This window comes from Balaenoptera physalus, assembly GCF_965194825.1.
Source record: "Balaenoptera physalus genome assembly, chromosome: 13".
Lineage (NCBI taxonomy): Eukaryota > Metazoa > Chordata > Mammalia > Artiodactyla > Balaenopteridae > Balaenoptera > Balaenoptera physalus.
The window spans coordinates 24,843,731-24,864,015 of NC_138892.1; the positions used below are offsets into that span (position 1 = coordinate 24,843,731).

The 20,285-nt window shown below is 38.3% G+C and overlaps 1 protein-coding gene across 1 annotated transcript in view; it reads right to left on the reverse strand.

Annotated features, from left to right (window-relative positions):
• CFAP54 (cilia and flagella associated protein 54) overlaps window positions 1-20,285 on the reverse strand; it is a 311,690-nt gene that overhangs the window by 107,832 nt on the left and 183,573 nt on the right. The window contains 5 exon segments of the mRNA XM_082419565.1: window positions 482-689; window positions 5,446-5,499; window positions 10,036-10,158; window positions 14,854-14,940; window positions 17,343-17,525. Coding sequence (XP_082275691.1) covers window positions 482-689; window positions 5,446-5,499; window positions 10,036-10,158; window positions 14,854-14,940; window positions 17,343-17,525 — 655 coding nt within the window.

Consider the following 20,285-nt stretch of genomic DNA (forward strand, 5'->3'; position numbering starts at 1 on the left):
AAATGACAAATCCTATTTTGTATGTGCAGCTGACCCTTGATCAACATGGGGGTTAGGGACACTGACCCTCCATGCAGGTGAAAATCCATGTATAATTTATAGTTGGCACTTGGTATAGATGGTCCTCTGTATCCACAGTTCAGCACCTGCAGATTCAACCAACCACAGATTGTGCAGTACTGTAATATTCACTATTGAAAAATATTGGTGTATAAGCGGACCTGTGCAATTCAAACCTGTGTTGTGCAAGGGTCAACTGTATATAATGTAAAAAAGTGGACAAATATGCAGATATATTGGTGGATATGGATAGGCAGGTACTAGACATAAGCACATATGTGTGTCATTAAGCGAGCTCAGAGAAAACCATGAAAGAGTATCTACTAGAATGTTCATATGGATTATTGGGGGTAGAGTGGGGAATAGGTGGGGAAAGGGAATAGAAAGAGAAATAAGCAAAAAAAATAGAACAAAAGATTACCTTTCAAGTTTGGGAGGTTTGGTCTGTTTTTCTCATCAATAAGTCCATGGCAGACTGGTTTCATTATATGTTCTGGGACACAATTTATTGTTGCAGCCACATTTATTAAAAAGTATGCTTTAACAAAGGCAAACTTATTTAAGAGATGTTGCTGACCGACTGTAACCAGGATTAGAGGCAAGCCTTTGTTTATTAAATCATCAAGTGCCTAAAAAAAATTTTTAAAAAAGACAAAGTAGTAAAATACTGTTTTCAGATATTATTAGCTTCAGTCCCCTTCTGCAGTCCTCATTTGGTGTAGGATGAAGGAATTCAGGGATAGACATGAGGGAACATAATCGGCAGGTCCATTGAGAGAGGCGTCACAACGATGCCAGCAGGTCCACAGGGCTCCTGCCATTTCCCACCAGTTGGTTACCTGCCCCATGAGGCCAGCCCTGCCACACAGGGAGAGTGAACCCAGTGCCGACAGCGAGGAGGGGACACCTTATCAAAATGGAGCAACTGAAAAAGCTCATCAGCCATGCATGCTGGCCGCTCTGCTTTAGCTCGAGTGAATTAGAGCTCGCAGGATGGCAAAAAGGGGAAGGACGGGAGGATAAGCAAACCCCTTCGCAACTTAGAATCTGTGTCAATCATGAGAATCCCCACCTTGAGGACTCCCTCCACTTCCTGGTCCCCTCCCTTGCATGCACACTTCCTTGGCAATCATGCTAAGTGGCACCACTTTAAGTTCCTGACCAAACCTCAGTGCCACCTGGTCATCATCCTACATTTGCCCAGTCTATTCACTCTTGCTCCCTCCTACACAACCATTTCGTGCTCTTCTTGTTTCTAAATTCTAACACTTTCTCCCCAATGCCCCTCCCAGCTAGTAACCTTGCTTCCTATACTTAAATGAGAAAACTGAAGCAGTCAGAGTAGTGTCCACAGACCTCACAGCTCCACCTCTCCCACCTACCCAAGCATCTGCCTCACTGCCCTGCCTTCCTTCCTGCTTGCCAAGGCTGGTGCCACCACTTAGGCCATCAGTCCTGTCCCCACTGGTATACTCAGCCATTCTCTCCTACATCATAAGTGTTCCCTTTCTAACAAATACCATATGATATCACTTACATGTGGAATCTAAAGTATGACACAAATGAACTTACCTATGAAACAGAAACAGACTCACAGACACAGAGAACAGACTTGTGGTTTGCCAAGGGGAGAAGGTGGGGGAGGGATGCACTGGGAGTTTGGGGTTAGCAGACATAAACTATTATATATGGAATGGATAAACAACAAAGTCCTATTGTATAGCACAGAGAACTAAATTCAGTATCCTATGATAAACCATAATGTAAAAGAATATGAAAAAGAAGGTATATATATACATATGTATAACTGAATCATTTTGCTGTACAGCAGAAATTAACACAAAATTATAAATCAGCTATACTTCAATTTAAAAAAATGTTCCCTTTCTACAGAGACATTCCCATCAGCACACAGCCATGCTGTCTTCACTGCCATTTTAAAAACCAAAAACTCTCTATACCCTGACTTCCTCCTCCAGTTACTACCCTAATTCTCACTTCCCCTAACAGCAACAACCTACAAGGTTGTCAATATTCCAATCTCTCTCCTTTCATTTGCTTTTAAACCTACTCCATCCTTACATTGAAACCCTTTGGTCAAGGTCACCAATGGCCTACACTTGGCTAAATCTAATGGTTAATTCTCAGTCTTCGTATGCCATGTTACTTTAATCTAAGACACCATTATTTTATATGCCAATCAAACTTTCACATGCTCACAACTGTAAAATGCATTCTGATTGCAGAGCTGTTAAATGTTTTAAAAAATGCATGTTTAAGACTTCATGAATTATGGTAGTACATTTCTCAGCAAAATTTGACACTACTAATCATTCCCTCTTCTAAAAATGCTTCTTCTCTTGGCTTTCAAGCCACCACACTTCCTTGGTTTCTTTCCTATTATATCCACTATTCCTTTTCCGTCTTCTTTGCTGGTTCCTCCTCTTTTCCTATACCTCTAAATATTGGAGTGTCCCAGGGCTCCATCCTCTTCCATCTCCTCATTCTCTCCCCTTCGATGATCTTAATCAGGCTCATGGTTTTAATCTCATCTAAATGCTGATTAAATCCCAAGTTTTTGTCTCTAGCTCCAACTTCTCTTCTAACTCAAGACTCATATGATCAACTTCTGACTCAATTCTTCCACTTGGATGTCTAACAGACATCTCAAACTCAACATGTCCAAAACTGTATTCCTAGTCTCCCACACAAACACAAACACACAAACACACACACACACAGTATAAGCTCTATGAGGACTGAGAATCTGTCTGTATTATTGGTTAACTAATGTGTTTGATTGATAGTACCTGGCACACAGTAGACTCAATGGATTAGCTAAAGTGATCCCTTTAAAACACAAGTAGATCAGGCCACACCTCTGCCCTAAACCCTCCAGTGGCTCCTCCTTTTGTTCAGAGTAGGAGCCTAGGTGACAAAAGCCCTACAAGGCCCTTCTCTATCTGAGCACACCACCACCATCTACCCTGTTACCTCTCTGACCTTGTCTCCGACTGCTCTCCCATCATTCACACAACTCTAGCCACACTGGCCAAGATGTCCCTCACTAAGCTAGGCAATCCTGCCCCAGGGCCTTTGCACTCACTGTAGCCTGTTCTTAGATTATTCTTTCTCCAGATTTCATAGGACTTGCACCTCTACCTGCTTCAGGTCTGTTCACCAATGTCACCTCAGTGAGGACTAAGCTGACTGTCCCATTCAAAATTACAACCCCAGTCTAGCCCCATGCTCCCAATCCCCTTTATGAGCTGCTGGGTTCATTTTCCCCTACAGCATGGTTCACCTCCTAACATACTATATAATTGACTCATTTATAACATGTACATATATATGTTTATTACTAGTCTTGCCCACTAAAATATAAGCTCCCTGAGGGCTTAGAATTTGTTTTGTTGATTAACTGATGTATTTATCTGACAGCGCAAGAAGGGTACCTTGCACGCAATAGGCTCTTATTAAATATTTGTTGAATTAATATAAAAGGCAGATGCTGGGGCTATGTATTCTAAAAAACAAAAAGGTAAATTATTTGCCTTACGTGAACTAAAAAAAGAAAAACCTCATTGTCTGGGAGAGTATGAGGCAATGCTCGCAGTGGGGAGGTCTGTTGCTGTTGTTCATTCTCCTTCCTTAAGCCCTTCTAAAGGGTGGAAAGCAATACCTGCAAAACAGCCAGACGTGCAGCAACTCTGAGCCTGACCTGGGAACAAATGATCGTACTAAGGAAATGGTTGACATTCTCCATCTAGAAAAGAAACTTCAGACTGGTTGGGGGCGGGAGGTGTGTGTAGGAGAAGGTTTCTCTTTTCTATCCACAGCAAACAGTGATTTAATGAGCCCTGACAATTACACACAAACTCTTGAGGATCAAAAGAAGATTAATTAGTAATGCTATCCAACACTCCGTCCTCTCCCTCTATACAGAAAATATGAAGTGTTATCTGAAGAGTCTTAAGCAGACCAACAGTTCTGTTTTAATTAATTAGCTAATAGAAATCGGTTTTCCATTATACAGTACTGTCAGTCTCTTTCTGTTTAAAAAAAAAAAAAAGATCGGACAAACATTCCTTTTATACCCAAGACCACTTTTATAACCAAAACCAAAAGAAGTGTTTTTAGGATGCCCTGGCATTTATGACTGGAAAGAAATAAATATTCCGTAGCATCCCAAGGTCTCAGAACACTAAAATGAAAGATGAATATGTATTTGTATCTTCCTAATACCAGTTCTTTCATTCCAGGCAACTTGCTTATAAATTAAAACAAATTTTAAGGCAAAAACAATGAATCATCTGAAGCATAATTAAAAGTGAAGTTTGTGGAATAAAATTAACAATAATAGAAACGTAATAAGATTACATTTAATAAAAGGTAGATAAATTCCTATCAAGATTATGGAGGAAAATAATAAAGCAATTTTGAGGAAATGTCTCTCAAAGTTATTTCATAAAAATTAATACCTTACTTAGTGAAACAGAATGCTGTTTCTGAGCATTTAAAAAAACCAAAAACTATGTGTACCTGTCTATATGCATGAACCATCGCCTGCCTGTGTGAACCCCTTGCCCCTCTGTAACCCCCTTAACAATGGTTGCCCTACCACCCTTCCACTCCAACACTTCCTAGTGGACAAACTGCTGGGACTCTAAGATTTTTTTAAATGACTTGATAAAATTTAAATGCTTTTAGGTCACCAAAAGTTTGAAACCCAATCATTCCATTAATGACAAGAATAAACTTATTGGGATGGGCGGTCTGGTCCTCTGTAAAAAATAGTGGGGAAATCAGAGGAATTGCTTATAAAAATGTCATATGAAAACCTTCCTTTAGCTAATGCTAGGATGGTCATCATACTGTAATATATAAATGTATCAAATCAATGCATTGTACACCTTAAACTTACACAATGTTATATGTCAATTATTACCCCCCAAAAAAATTGAAAAAGAAAACCTTCCATACATTGGCTGAGAGGCAGTCTCAGACTGGGGCAATGGATCCGAGTAAAAGCAGTATTGAACAGGTGGGCTATCACAAAATCCTTTACTGATGATCAAAGTTACTAGGTAACTAAGATAGATATTAGATACTTGGCATGGCTAGATAAGCAAACTGAATATGCATGTGCAATTGAAAATTGAGGAGCAGTAACTGATATTTGCTCCATCTGAAAATCAGATCAGTTTGGGTCCAACCATATCTCTGGCCTCAATATTTGGAGATCAGACTCCATTACCAGACATAGAAGAGCATATTACACTGCAGACATTCAAAAACAAAGATTATACATACTAAAAAGATTGAAATGACTCAAAAATTATCCACACTAAATATCCAATGTTTATAAAATATCGTTATACTTACCTGCATATTTTCTTTACTAGTAAGAGGTTTTCCCGAGTCAAATGATTGAAATACCTGCCAATATACAAAATGTTAACATTAGAAACAAGAGAATTGAGTGCTCCTTTAGATGAAACTGTTAATGTGTTCTAAAACTATCTTAAATATAATTTTTATTATAAAAGTAATACATGCTCTAGTCAGAAAAGACAAGTATAGTATAAAGAAGAAAGCAAAAATCAACATCTTTAGGTTGTCAATGTTAATATCTAGGTGTCTTTACTACCAATTTCTTTTTGATGTATTTTAAAATTTTGTATATGTATTTGGATTCCTTTTCACTAAATGTTACATCATAATTATTTTCCCACACCATTAAGTTATTTGTAAACCTCGTCTAATAGCTCAGTAACGTTCTATCCTATGAATGTAGCATAATAACTTAACCTCTTTCCTATTGTTAGACATCTAAGAAGACCACTTATCCTCACCCTACCATTCAGCCCTGGTTTAAATAATATTGGTGACTATTTTGCTGGTATTTCTGATTATCACCTTTGGATAGATTCCTGGAAGCAGAAGTGCTGGGTCATAAGATAAGACTATATTGAGAAAATTGAAAAGGGATAGCTCAATCTACTTTCCACCCATGTTGTATGAAAATGCTAGGATTACTGCACTTTCAATAGCATTGCGTATTAGCACTTAAAAATGTTTTTGCCAGTTTGAGGTAAATTATATTACTCTTCACAATGATGCTTTTTGTGGTTCTTCCCCTGTTTGTGAATTACCTGTTAATATGTTTGGCTCTAAATATAATATTGCATTAGAAAACATTCAATTCATTTGTCACAGAACATTGTTGTATCGTTATGAGGGTGCATCCCTTCTGGTACAGCTGCCCTTTTTAAAAGGTGCCCGTTCTTAGATGTCAATACTAATACCCCATCCACATCCTCTTGGTCACCTGGAAGTCACCAGCATCTTCCATGAACAGGTCACTCACATGTGCATGGTATCCTACTTCAAGCACCTGCACCTCTTTGCCTGAGGGCATTCTGTGGCCACAGGAGAGTTTCAGGAGAGGCTGCAAGTGCAGGGAGCAACCCCTACCAATGAGGGGCAAGACACTGTCTCTCTGCAGGCCCCACTTGCCCATGGTGGGGATCTCATTAATGCTCTGTGGAGTGGTTTTCCTCGTCTCCCTGTCTGACTTTCCCACTCACTCACTGTTCTTCCTGGAATCATCTCCCAAACACACTAATTGTTCCCAAATCTTTGTCTCAGGATCTGCTTTTGAGGAACCCCTAAATCAAGACATTACATATTGCTCTTATCGGAAGAAAGTGCTGGTAAGTGTCTAAATATATTCCTTTTTTTGAAGATATTCTTTATTTCCTTTAACACATTGAAAAGTGAGTAACTGAATCCAGGGAGAGACCTTTGGTGATATAATTTGAAGAGGGTTAATGATGGGACTTCAGATTTGGTGATGAGAGCAGAATCCCAATATGAGTATGTTTAAAAAAAATAGAATTTTTTTAAAAGCCCGTGAAAAGTTCAATCATAATCTGTAAGACTTTTCTGGTAACTGCTTTTACAACTGAAATTTAACTAATTAATCCTGTCTTTAAATAACTAGCCTGCAGCCTAATAACATTGGCACCTATCTTAATTATAAACCCTGAACGCACTTCCTCTTTTAATTACACTTTTTAAATTCCCAACTGAAGCTGGAAAAGCTGCAAATTAACTTTGAGAACACAAAATTTGAAGTCATAGTCCATCGGGAAACAGTTCCCCCACACTTTTGTCTTACGAAAACTAGCTGATAAAAAATGAAGTTTGGAATTTACCTGTAAAAATGAGTTTCAGACGACTTGTCTATTTGTTTTGGTGAAAGCAGTAACCATTGAAAACTCTCTCTTGTTTCCTATTCTACCCAACGGGCTTCCCTTTCCTTCTTGTCTTCCAGACCCTAAATGTGGAGGGCCCCAAGTTTCAGTCCTCTGCCTTCTACTTTTCATTATCTGCCTTGGTCCCCAGCTGCTCTCCCGGAGCCCCATGACTTTAAATTTCTGCCGATGCTCCCAAATTTACCTGCAGCTTCAACCTCTCCCCTGAATTCCAGAACATATACTCTCTGCACCTACCTAGGCTGTATCTCCACCTGCTTGTCCACTAGGAATCTCACACTTAACACGCTCTACCCCTGCCTTGGGGCAGCAGGACTCCCCATCTCAGTCAATGAAAACTCTTTCCTACCAGCTGCTCATGTTGAACACTCTGTAGTGAGGTCTGACTTCTTCCTCTTACATCCCACATCTCAACCACCATTAGCAAATGCTGTCAGCTCTACCTTTGCCATGTGCCCAGAATTTTACCACTTTTCACTCCTCCCACCACTGTTACCCCGACCACTGTCACATCTCACTCAGGTCATTGGCAAAGGCCTTCTCCCTGGTCTCCCTATTTATACCCAAGCTCATCCACAGCCCATTCCCCAAACAGCAAGCAAAGTGGTTCTTTGAAATTTACTTCCTGTCTCATCACTCCTCTGTTCAAAGCTCTACAAGGTTTCCCATCTCATTTAGAGTAAACTCCAGTCCTCACCCAGCCCTGGGCGGTCCGACATGACCTGGCTCCTGGGTCCTGCCCTCTCCTCCTCCTCCTCCTCTCTAATCCAGCCTCACGTGGCCTTCCTGGTTTTCCTCAACCACATCTTGCAGGCCTTTGCCCTTGCACTGCCTCCTATTTGGAAGGTTGTTCCCTCAAATCTTTCACTCCCTTATTAGAGAGACTTCCCAAACCACCCTCAATAGAACAGCTACCCACCGCTCTGGTCACTTCCTGTCCCCTCAACTCAGCTTGATTGTCTATCAGAGCATGTCACCATCTGACATGTAGTTATGCGCTTAATGTGTTTATTATTTGTCTTCCTCACTGGACTGTCCAATAGTAACATGCCTCCAGGAAGGCAATAACTCCATTTATATTTCTACTGCTCTATCCCCATGTCTGGAATAGTGCCTGTATTCAGTCAGCACTCAATAAGTATTTTTAAATGAATTAAAATATAATTTAAATAACAAAATGCAAACCATTTTACAACAGGGAAAGGCTGTTGCTTGAGAAGCAAGCAAGAAAATACTGCTAATTTAACCCAGGTAACAAGATGAAATCGTTTGTGCTATAGAAAATGAACCAAAAAACATGACTGACTCCCAAATAGATAGCTAGATAGATAAATATACAGTCGTCCCTTGGTAACTGTGAGGGATTGGTTTCAGGATTCCCCACCCCCCATACCAAAATCTGCAATGCTCAAGTCCCTCATATAAAATGGCACAGTATTTACATATAACTTAGGCGCACCCTCCATATACTTTAAATCATTTCTAGATTACTTATAATGCCTAATACGATGTAAATGCTATGTAAATAATTGCTAGCATACAAATTTAAGTTTTGCCTTTTGGAATTCTCTGGAATTTTTTTTCCAAATATTTTCAATCCATGGTTGGTTGAATCCACAGATGTGGAACCCACGGATACAGAGGGTCAACTGTAGATGTATAGGCATACACACACGTATCCGATCGTCTACTGAACGTCCCTCTTAGGATTTTCTGTAGATAACTTAACACTTACGTCATTACGATAAATTATAACACTGTAGCAGTCATATTAAGAAAAAAGCAGCAACATTTTAGGGGTATACACTGAAGTAATGTATGCATTATATGTAAATATGTCTGCCTATGCAAGTAGTTTTCAAGACATAACTATTCCGCAGTTTCTTTTAGGTCCTCTGAATTTGAATCCCACCAGCATGTATCGTGTCTGCCAGTCTCACTCCTTACACATATGGTCTCTCCCAGGGAATTGACTTGTGGCTTCCTCCTATTTCCTTTATTGCTGGCCCTTGGATGAGGGTCCAAGCATCTGCCCCAAGCAAGATCACCCAGGGGTTCCCAGATCACCACAAAAACCAAAGCAGAGGACAATAAGAGCTCACTCTGATTTAAATATAAAGGTCAGTATTCATTTTCAACGATGCTTCAGTCATGCAATTTACAAATACAGATTAAGCAAGCCAGGTAAAACTCTCTCCCAAAGTCAAAAAAGACTAGACAAAATAGAGGAACATTCTCTCCTCACAAAAATCAGAAGAAATGTGAACTCATGCTTAACTCTTTGGTATAAAGTATATAAATCAAAATATCCAAATAAAACATGAAGAGAGGCCATTGTGACTAAGACTATTAACTAGAAATTATAAGCTCAGACCCAAAAGTCTACGAGATAGTGGCTGATCAATGTGTCTACTGAGACTGTCCATGATAACACAAAGTCAAAATTCCACAGTAAAAACCTACTCCAAGACCACGCTCCCCTCCCCGTCATGACACCCACCCTTCTTCCATTTCAGACAAAGGAAACCTTGTGTATGTCTGATGTTAGCTCTAATCAGCCTTAACAAAGAAGTCTGCAGTACCAGAGACTTGTAAATACCTTTTTGTGGAAGCATTCCCTAGATTTTAGGAATGTAGCCTTCAAAAGGACCTTCAAAAGGTTAAAAACGGCTTTGAATCAAATTGGCAGGCTTACCTTCATTCTTCCAGTAGCTTTACAGCCAGCGGGTACTGAAGAAGGCATGTTTTTTCCATAAAAAATCTGGGATATCTCATGAAAGGCTTCGGAAAAGAATCCTAAATCTATAAGGACTTCTATCTTTAAAGAAAAGAAAAAAAAAAGAGATTCTAAATTAAACCATTTGTTTTACTTACAAAATTAAAATTTTAGAGAAAAATCATCAACTTGCCGAGATCCAAAATTTCTGCTTCATATTGGTAACGTGTTATAAGTCAATGTTTAGACAACACAGTGGTAGAGATGCATGCGTCTGTGTGTAAGCCAGTTCACATGTGCAGGGGACCAAGAAGCTAGTAAATCACATCAAGCGACTTTTCAAAACAATGGCCATTCATGAGATGTGGCTTACTTTATCAGATGCAAACACATTTTAAAAAATAGGATAGACACAGAAGAGTTTTAAAAAATTGAATTCATCCTTTTGTTCCCATGGTCAAGTATGGTTTAAAAGAAAGACAAAACAAAAACACTCCTGATTTCTCTAACACTCTGAGGAATGTCAAACAAACCAGGAGATGAATTCCACAATGCATCAACTGTTCATTTTCTTATCCACAATGAATGGACACTGTCGATTTTACAGACATGTATTTAACAACTTGAGTCAACTGGTAACTATATATTGTACATGGCTTATTTTGAATATAATCCAGCAAGACTTTCAATTAGGAAATTACAAGAAGAAATCAAATCATCAAATGCATGCGTTCATTCAGCATGTATATTGAGCTCCTCTTCTGCACCAAGCCCTCTTGGAGGTTACCTCCATTGGGATATACGGTTAGCTAAATTTAAGTGATACATGAAGATATACACAGTATGTAAAGAGATAAAAGGTACTGACAAAATACTATTTTTGAAACTGTGGTCAGGAGGGACTTCTCTGAGGAGAAAACCTTCAAGAGAAGATTTGGGAATGATATGATGGAGGGAGATGTGAAAACTGCTGAGGGGACCTTGACTACAAAGGTCACGTGGTGCCAGGAGCAATCCTGGGTTCTTGGTGTGTTCAGGGAACAGCCTGTGTGGCAGGAGCTTAGGGAGAGAGGAGAAGAGGGTTGGGAGGTAGGTGCGAATGGTGGCCTGTAGACCAGAGTGGAGACTTGGGATTTGATTCTCTGCATGATAAGTAATTGGAGAGTTTTGAATAGGGCAGGGCCTGTACCTTACTTATGTTTTGAAAACATCTAGTGACTTTACAGAGAACAGAGATGGGTAAATTGTGGAAGCAAGGAGTGAAGTACAAACTTGGATGAAGATGATATATATCTAAAACACAGAAAAAGAAAATCCAATTTATCCTCAACATTATACTCATCTTACTCTCTCTTTTCCTTTAACTACTATCTTAGGAATCTCAAGAGTGTACCAATTTTAAAGAAATAAAAAGAAGGTAAGTTAGAAGGAAACAGGATGTGACAATAACATAAAAATAAAACATACGAAGTCAGGAGAATATTTTTAATGATGAAGAGAAAACAGCTTGTCTATTGAGTTGCATACTTTGGCTCTTGCCTAAGACACCTTGGGCTCTAATCTCCCTGGTGCCATATAATATCAAAGTAGGCATTAGGGAGTCACTGGAGCTCTTTGCCCCTTGGAGGAAACATTTCCCCATATCTGTGTAAGGTTAGTTTCCTCTGGGCTTGACTGTGAGATTGCTGTACATGGCCACCTGTTCAGGCTACCTCTGGTTCAGTTATCAAACCAATCTGACCATATGAAAAAGCTGTGGTGATAATAATGGACATGTATTTTCAGAAACAACGAACACCATGAACACAAACAAGCCAGATGGGAAAAAGAACCGCTCATAAATCAACCCTTCAGTCATACAAATACAGAACCATCAGTACCCTTCCCAGGAATGCCGGATATGTTGAGAGTAATAAATCTTTCAGGATGCTGGCAGTTCTAAAGTGAAGCCAGATCAGTTGATCATAAAGAGGCCTTAAAGCTTCCCCTGGAAGACACTAGTGCATCTGTAGAGACTTACCAGTGTGACCTACTGCTCTTTGATTTGTCAGAAAGCATCATTGTTTGCTATTTCCTGATTACGACTTTTCTCTCTTCCCACTCACTGACCCCAGTTTAGTTCGGGAAGGTCAGGTAAACTCTGCCTATGGGGGCTATCATTCCTTCCTCTGTATGATGCATTAATTGCCCATTTTCAGTGCTTCTGCCAACACACTAGTTGCGTTTCCAGTCCTACTATGCTGATAAGATCCCACTCCCATCTCACTCTGTTCCTGACACGCCTACCAGATACATCTGATCACGTCCTTCTCCTGATCAAAACTGTGCCATGAATTCCCCCTCCCAACCCAAGGCTACAGAAGACAGTCCATAGTTCTTCACTGGCTTTTAAGCTACTCTAGTACAAAAGCAGTTGCCAAGGGCTAACAATCAATAAAAAATAGTCATTTAATCAAAAACTTTGCTCCAGGTTCTTTCAGTGCCTCTCTGGACTGCCTTCTGACATGTTACTAGTTGTCACTGCATCCCTTCCATGCTTCTTGCCTCCTGTGACATCAGCATAAAACTGTCACCCAATTCGGACACCACAACCTCCTCCTTTCTCTCACTGCTCAGCCTCCATATTACATCTCAGCTTGGAATTCAAGACTGGGCCCCTGGTCTCCTCCACATCACAGACCTCTGGTGTCCTCATGTCATCTACTCCAAACTACCTGCTCAAGAGCTCCACTCCAGTCTAACCCAACCACCTCTGCCCCCTAAACAAGTCAATACTTCCTCACCTCCACACCTTTCACACTACTGTCTGCTGAGAATGTTCCCTTCTTCCTCTCTCCTACTCAGTTCTATTTTTTTCAAGCTGAAATCTTACCTACTTGGTAAAACCTAGAGACCCAGAGCCATTTTTCCCTCTTTCAAACTCCTGGAAATAGTGTTCATCACACTCATTTGGAAATGATCAAGTGGGAGGTACACACATTATTCTCTTGTGTGTATATCCCATCTCTCTTCCCTATTTTCACTTCTTTACAAAAGCAAAGACCATGGGTTACATTTCTTTGATTAGAGTTACTAACACGGTGCCTTTATATAGGAGATACTTGATAAATGTTGTTTCAAAGATAAAGCAATAAACATTTACCAAGTATCTTCTCGGTGAGTTCCCACCAAACACCAAGGAGAGTGTGGACGGTAGGCACTTGATATATGTCTAAAGATTTTAAATCCAATTCAACAATTAATTACTGAATATCAAGTATATAAATTTATTACATAGGGAACCAAAAGATGCATAAGATACAGGCCTTAGCCTCGAGAATTTTGCAGTCTTGAAGAGAGCACTGTTTTAAAAACAGAGAAAAGTTGTATGCAGCTTTTTAAAAACTGTTATTAGAATTCAAAAGCCAGAGAACTGTTAAGAGTTCAGTAACTCGGAAAGGGTGAACCAGAATTCATGGCTGATTACAAATTATTTATTCCCAGGTTAAAATGTATTATCTTAAGAGCATCACAATTCCTGTTAGGGAAGGTGTTATCTCTACTTAGAAATAGAATGCAATGGACAATTTGGGTCTGAAAACAAGGCCCACAGGCAGGGTCTTGATGGAGAGAGCAGTTCAAAGGGAAGTCTTATTTTCCCTTATTAGAAAATGTGAAGGATCGGGGAAGAAGGGTATTTCCAAAAAAGGAGAAGGAGGGCTAAGCTAGGGGAGTGTGGGAGCCCACTCACCCGCAACTGCAACAGCCAACCAGGCACATCTTGTCGAAGCCCCACATTCAGTAACGCCCAGTTGGTAGGCTGAAGTCAGCTGCAGTGGGAGTATTTATACCATGGAAATTGGAAATGTTACAAATCAAGGCTTTTTTTTTAGAGTGAGTTGTGAAATATTTACCAGCACACGGCTGACGAAGCCATGGGATAGGAGGCAAAAGAGTGGGATAATGGGCAAGAAATATTTTAAACTCAGAGATGCTAAATATTCTATTTTAAGTTGCTGGTTTTACCTCAACTAAAATTTCCTTATGTTCCCAATTTTCAGTAAAGTCCAATATAGAAATAAAGACCTTGGGTGGATGTAGTGTGTGTGTTTATGTGTGAGTGCGTGTGTGTGTGTAAAATATGGAATAGGGTTGAATTTCATATTAGAGATGAAGAAGTGCAGAACAGGGAGCAAATTTGCTGGCTGCTGAAAGGATCCATGTACAAAACAAATTCAACGACAGCGGGAGCCTGCGACCATGGGTGATCAGGAAAAGGGGCAGAGAAAACAAGACGCTTGATGTTCCCCACTCCACATGGGGTTCAAGCCAACTGCACATGAATTTTGAAGGCAGAGAGCCTCCTGACCTCTGGGTTACAGAATTAATTGTAATTTAGTGCCTGTGCGTTTTATCACCTCAACTGTCTGTGCAATTAAAAAAAACCTCCTGTATACCATGATATACATAAAGATCCTTAGCAAAAAAACTCCCAGAAACTTTGGAAAATGACTCATTAGTCTCCATGAGGAAACCAATCTTTCAGAAGTGGTGATTTCTAGGCTGAATGGTGTCGGGTGAGCCTTGTTACCAGGGGTAGCTGTTCCTCACTTTACTGTGGCCCAAGAATAAAATGATCTAAGCCTTTCTACATGGCTCTTTCCCATACTTTATTAAAATGTTGGGCAAGTTTTTTTTAATATCAGTACAACACCATATATTATTATCAGCTTATGATGATAATAATAAAAAAGTAATTCATGACAATATCTTTAATAGTTCAAGAATATCAAATGTCTTAAAAAGCTTGAAACATACCTTGAGGATTCTTGCTTCTAGATTTCTGACTAGGTCTTGGCAAATTTCAGAAACAAAATATTGGTACAATGCAAGAAGAGGCAGAATCTACCAACAGAAAAACACTCTTTGTTTTGAAACGTATTTTATCAAGTTAATAACCTAATAATACAATTTAGCCAAATACTGATGTAAGAGATGTTATGTAAAATTGTGATTGATTTTTCCATATTAGAAGACTGTACTGTTTGGTATAAGTGAAATGATCTGCCTAACATGTGTTTCATAATTTTATCAGAATTTTAAAGTGCTATCAGTGACTTACAGTTCCAAGTAGATGCTACTTGATACCCAAAACCTAGGTTTCACATTTCCTTAAGCATGGAAAAATAAAAATCCAGTTAATCACCTTCCTTGAGAAAACATTATTTCAACATATACGTATGAATTACTGAGGCCTGTGGAAACATTCTAGCAAATGAGCTATCAAATAAATGCAAAATTTAAAGCAAAGGAACTCACATCCATGTCCCCTAATAGCTTCTACTTATTCATCTCAATGTCAGCTATTTGTCTTCAACTGGAATATCTCCATCATCAAAAAATATTTACAACAGGCCTGTTATATGTCAGACACTGTTGAATGAGAAAAAAAATCTAAGTCCTTGCCTTCATAGAGCATATATTCTACTGATTAAAACGCACGCTTACTCTTCATATAACATTTTTATTTTCCTAAAATTAACCCCAAGGTTCAAGTCTTCTTGAAGTCCCATGGATATATGTGAAAGCTTACAGACTACCAATTTTTCAATTGACCAAACCAGTATCCAGCTAAAGGCAGGTGTTGAGGGACAGTTTTGCCTAGACTTCTGAACAGCTCCTGATCTCAACTTAAAACTGAAGCTCAGTCCCTACAACTGGGTCCTGCTCCATCAAAGGCAGATGGAGCAAGAAGGGGGACTGGGATCCTTATTATTTACCAAACTATTTCCCATGATCCCACAGCAACGGGTCCCCTAGCAAACTTTATATGTTACAGCTGTCTCCTTAGCCACTGGGCTCCTTCTGGAAGGTAGTGTAATAGAAAATGGAAACTGTTTACATCTTGCAAGTTTAGCTAAGGAATCTCATTGTCAGTCAACTGGCGGCTGCTAACAGCAACAGCTTTTAAAAAGGACTAAAACTGGTCTTAAATGATTTCAAACATAACACATTTTTCTACAGTGATGCTCTACAAACATAACACAATACTTTTTTCTGTAATTAATGCAGCACAAAATGAGTTGGCTATTACCTTTGAGATTGTTTCTTTTCTTTAGTGACAAATAAAAACATACCATTTTATTGCTGCCAATTGCTCAATTATTCAGAAAAATGTTCTCCATTTCTTAAGCTTCAGAGAAAAAAATCTCATTTCTTTTCCAGGGCAGGGATATGTATTATATATGAATATGACTAGGCAGCTAAAGGTTACCCAGGGGATAAAACTATTTTCTAAATCCAGAAATGAATCACCTTAACAAGAGAGGAGCACCATTTTGTTATTTTTTTTCTAATAAACAATTTTTTGCCAAATCTGCCAACTGTTAAAAGCATGTATCAACCTCTTCACTTTAACACATGACATTATAATTTAACAACTAATATCAGGGGGCAATAAATCTTTTCAATATAAGGAGAGAGTGAATTTAGAACAAGAGAAAACAATATATGAGAAAAAAGAAAGTAAGTATGAAAATTATAGAGGAAAGGGAAAGCACAAAAAGAGAAAGAACATTTATTAACAAGCAAACACAGGGGGAAAAGAGATACAGAAGTAGAGGAAATAGCACAGAGGAAGAAAAAAGGACAAATAAGAAAAAGGAGGAAAATATAAAATAACCAACAGAACACCCTAATTTATGTTTAAAATGCAATCAACTTCAAATTTATGAGATACATACTGTGGCTTATTTCCCTAAAGGAAAAGAGAGTTGTATTGGGTTTTTTTTTTTAATTTCCTAGGATATTAAGAAGTGTCTGTCTTTAATTTCACAGTTAGGATCTGTTTTTCACTTAGATGTGCCCTTAACACAGAAAACACAAGACACAAAGATAAGTTTATCTCAATAAAGAAATACTCCCAGAGTTTCGATATTGATATGACCTGCATGACTTAATGCAGTGAAGTTATAAGTGCACTAGATTCCTGTGTTTGAGACCAGTGCAACATTCTAGTCAATTTCACCAAATGTCTTTATAAAAAGGTAAAATAATAGAGTAAAATAAGAGAACAAAATCAAATAGGCATGGCTACTGTACCCAAAAGGCAATGCAAACAGTGATGTCAAAGAAAGAACATTAATTAATATATTTCATTTTGAAGTACAGATCTGAATCCCGAAAATAGAGTTTAAAAGTTAAGTAAGAACTGACCAAAAGAACGTTAGTAAAACTTGAAAAGTATAAGGTAAGTGGGGTAAGATACCACAGTGAATTAAGATTTGTCGATTTTACAAATCACTTACTATTAGATTTTGCTTAGCAAAGTGCAGTTCGCGGATTACGTAATACAGACTTGCAACTACAGAGCAGATGTCAGCCCGGTATCTGTCCGAGAAGAGCTCGATGCCGGGAAGAAGCTGAGTGATTTCATACTGAGCATAGCAACGTTCAGCTTTAGGGTGTGCAAGTGTGGTTCTAAGCAAACCCTGTAAATGAAAAAGGTGAAATGAAGAGCTGGAACTTGCATCTGCAACAACGAGAGAGAATGATAAGTACATGTATTACTTCCCCAAGTGCTTTGCGTATGCCTAGCACACTGTATCCTGTAATAAATGATACTTATCAATATCCTCATGACCACAGGTTCCAAATGCTTTTACCACTCAAGATGGGCCTTTTAAATTCCATGGTAGTTGAATACTTATCATTTTAAGAAGAAATTATTATATTAAGTTATCATTTGTTGAGGGTCAATTTTGTGTTGGGCACTCTTGGTAAATTCTTTGTAAATATTACCTCATTTAATCCTCACTTAACCTACCCCTAGAAGGAAGGATTATTATCTCACAAGTGATATAACTGAGGCTTAAACAATTATCTTCTCTGAGGTCACACAGCTAATGATGGCAAAAAGGAGATTCAAAGTCATGTCTATGTAACTCAAAAATCTATGTTCTCACAAAAAGCATGGTGGTCAAAATGTTTGGAAAATAGTGGTTTAAAAGTTTAACAGATCTATTATTTATTACAGGACTTCCCAGAGGTCTTAATAAGCTCATATGTGCTGTCACTCTTTAGGAGAACCATCTAGTATGAACTGTTTTCCAAATGTATTTGACTAGGGTTTTTTTGTTTGTTTCTTTTTGATAACTATATATTAACATCTTAGAAAAACCAGTATGTTTCCATGAAATACACTTTAAAGAATGCTAGTCTAGGCTATATAGCAATAGGTATGACATATATTAATTGATTTCTATACTGGAGGACCAAGACACTGTCAGAAGTTTCTGGCAGCCAAGCTAAAAGTTCTTAAGTCAACCCAGAGAAAGCTTGATAAGAACATCAACCCCACCAGGGAGCATGTCTGACAAGTCTTTCAAGCTCAGGAACCAGTGTGTCTGAGGAGGGTCCTGTGAACTCCAGGCCCACCTGGGCAAATAACCTCCTCCTGCCTTGCTCTGCCCTGTTCAGTGTTGAAGGCTGGGCTTCCTTGGTTCTCAGAGTATATTCTAGTGCTCTTACTGGCACAAAATTTCTTCTCTGCATTCTAGTCTTTATGGCACTAACACTGACTGCTTGCCTAGTTCCTGTCAGACCCCCTCTCCCTAGGGACTGAAGATGATGAAATGATAAAGTACGATGAGTAAATGAAATCACATATGTCTTAAGAGGCAACTTAAATTACATATGTAAAGCATTCAACATAGTGTCATATGGCATACACTTGGCAAATGTTAGTTCCCAAATGGGCATCGAAAATCTCCTTAACAAAATCTACCAGCCATTCCATGCTTTTACTTTTCATTTTGCACATTTTGATGTTATTTGGAATTTTTTTAAACACAAACATGCATTTCCCTTATTTTAAAATTAAAATAACTAAATAAGCCCAAGATTTTATGATTCCACTTATATGAGGTCCCTAGAGTAGTCAAATTCACAGACAGAAAGTAGAATGGTGGTTTCCAGGGGATGGGGGGAGAAGGGGAATGAGGAGTTATTGTTTAATGGGTAAGGAGTTTCAGTTTGAGAAGATAAAAGATTTCTGGAGCTCAACGGTGTTGACAGTTGCACCAACATGTAAATGTACTTAATGTCACTGAACTGTATACTTAAAAATGGTTAAGATAGTAAATTTTGTATTACGTGTATTTTACCACAATTTAAAATTTTTTTCATTAAAATTTAAAAAAATTAAAAACAAAAAATCTATGTTCTTTCCACTATACCAACCTATAAGTAGAGGAAAGAAAAACGTATTTCAGAAGTCTAAATCGAGCAGAGGTAATTCTGAATTTTTATTGAATTAAGTAAAAAGTTGATTTGTTTAATTGACCAATATTTCTTAGGTAATTTATATGACCAGCGTTGTACCAGACATTCAGAAACAAGATGAATACACAAAATCAAATTGTACATTTAGGAGTGCTTCTTATGTTATCTTAAACAATTAACATTTCTTGATGACAAATGCATCATAAAGTTATTTTAATGTATGTATCTGGAACGAATTTTAATCAGATTGCTCCTTAAACTTATGATACCTAGTCTAAAATATTATGCAGTTGTTTAATTTTTAGTTTTACAAATTTTCTTTAAAATCATAAAAAGAAAGAACAGGTTTTAAAAATAAATCCCATAGCTAATTTTAATTTTAAGTGTCATATTACAAAGAAATGATGTCCACATTTAAGCAAAAAATTGCTTACTTCTAAAACATAAACAGCATTATCTTCGGGAATGAGGAATATCAGAAGAAAGTAAAGGATGCAATAGAAGGAATCCAATTCGGATTATCATTCCCTTTGCATCCTTGCCTCTTCCACCTTTTCCCTTTGAAGCACAGGCCAGAAGTGTATGGAACATAAGAAAATTGAAAAGTCTGGCCATATGCTCAGAGAAGCCTTTCTCAAAGATCTTATCTATCCAGATTTCATAAGCTATTAGACTCCTTAGAACAAGGGTGTCCCATCCTTCAAAGTAAACAGAACCTTCAGGAGATTGCAGAGGCCCCTGGCTATGTTCCCAAATCTTAGAATGTCTTGTATTTCAGATAAAAGCTCCTTTCTTCTTCAGTAAAGTCAAACCCAAATCCTAAGAACTGCAGACACTCTACTTATACAGTCTTCAACTTATTTTTTGCTTTCATTATATGGTATATTTTACATCACGCAATTGAGCAAAACTTTATTTAGAGATGAGGCAACTTAAGGACCCTTTAGACTCAGACTGGCTTCACTGCT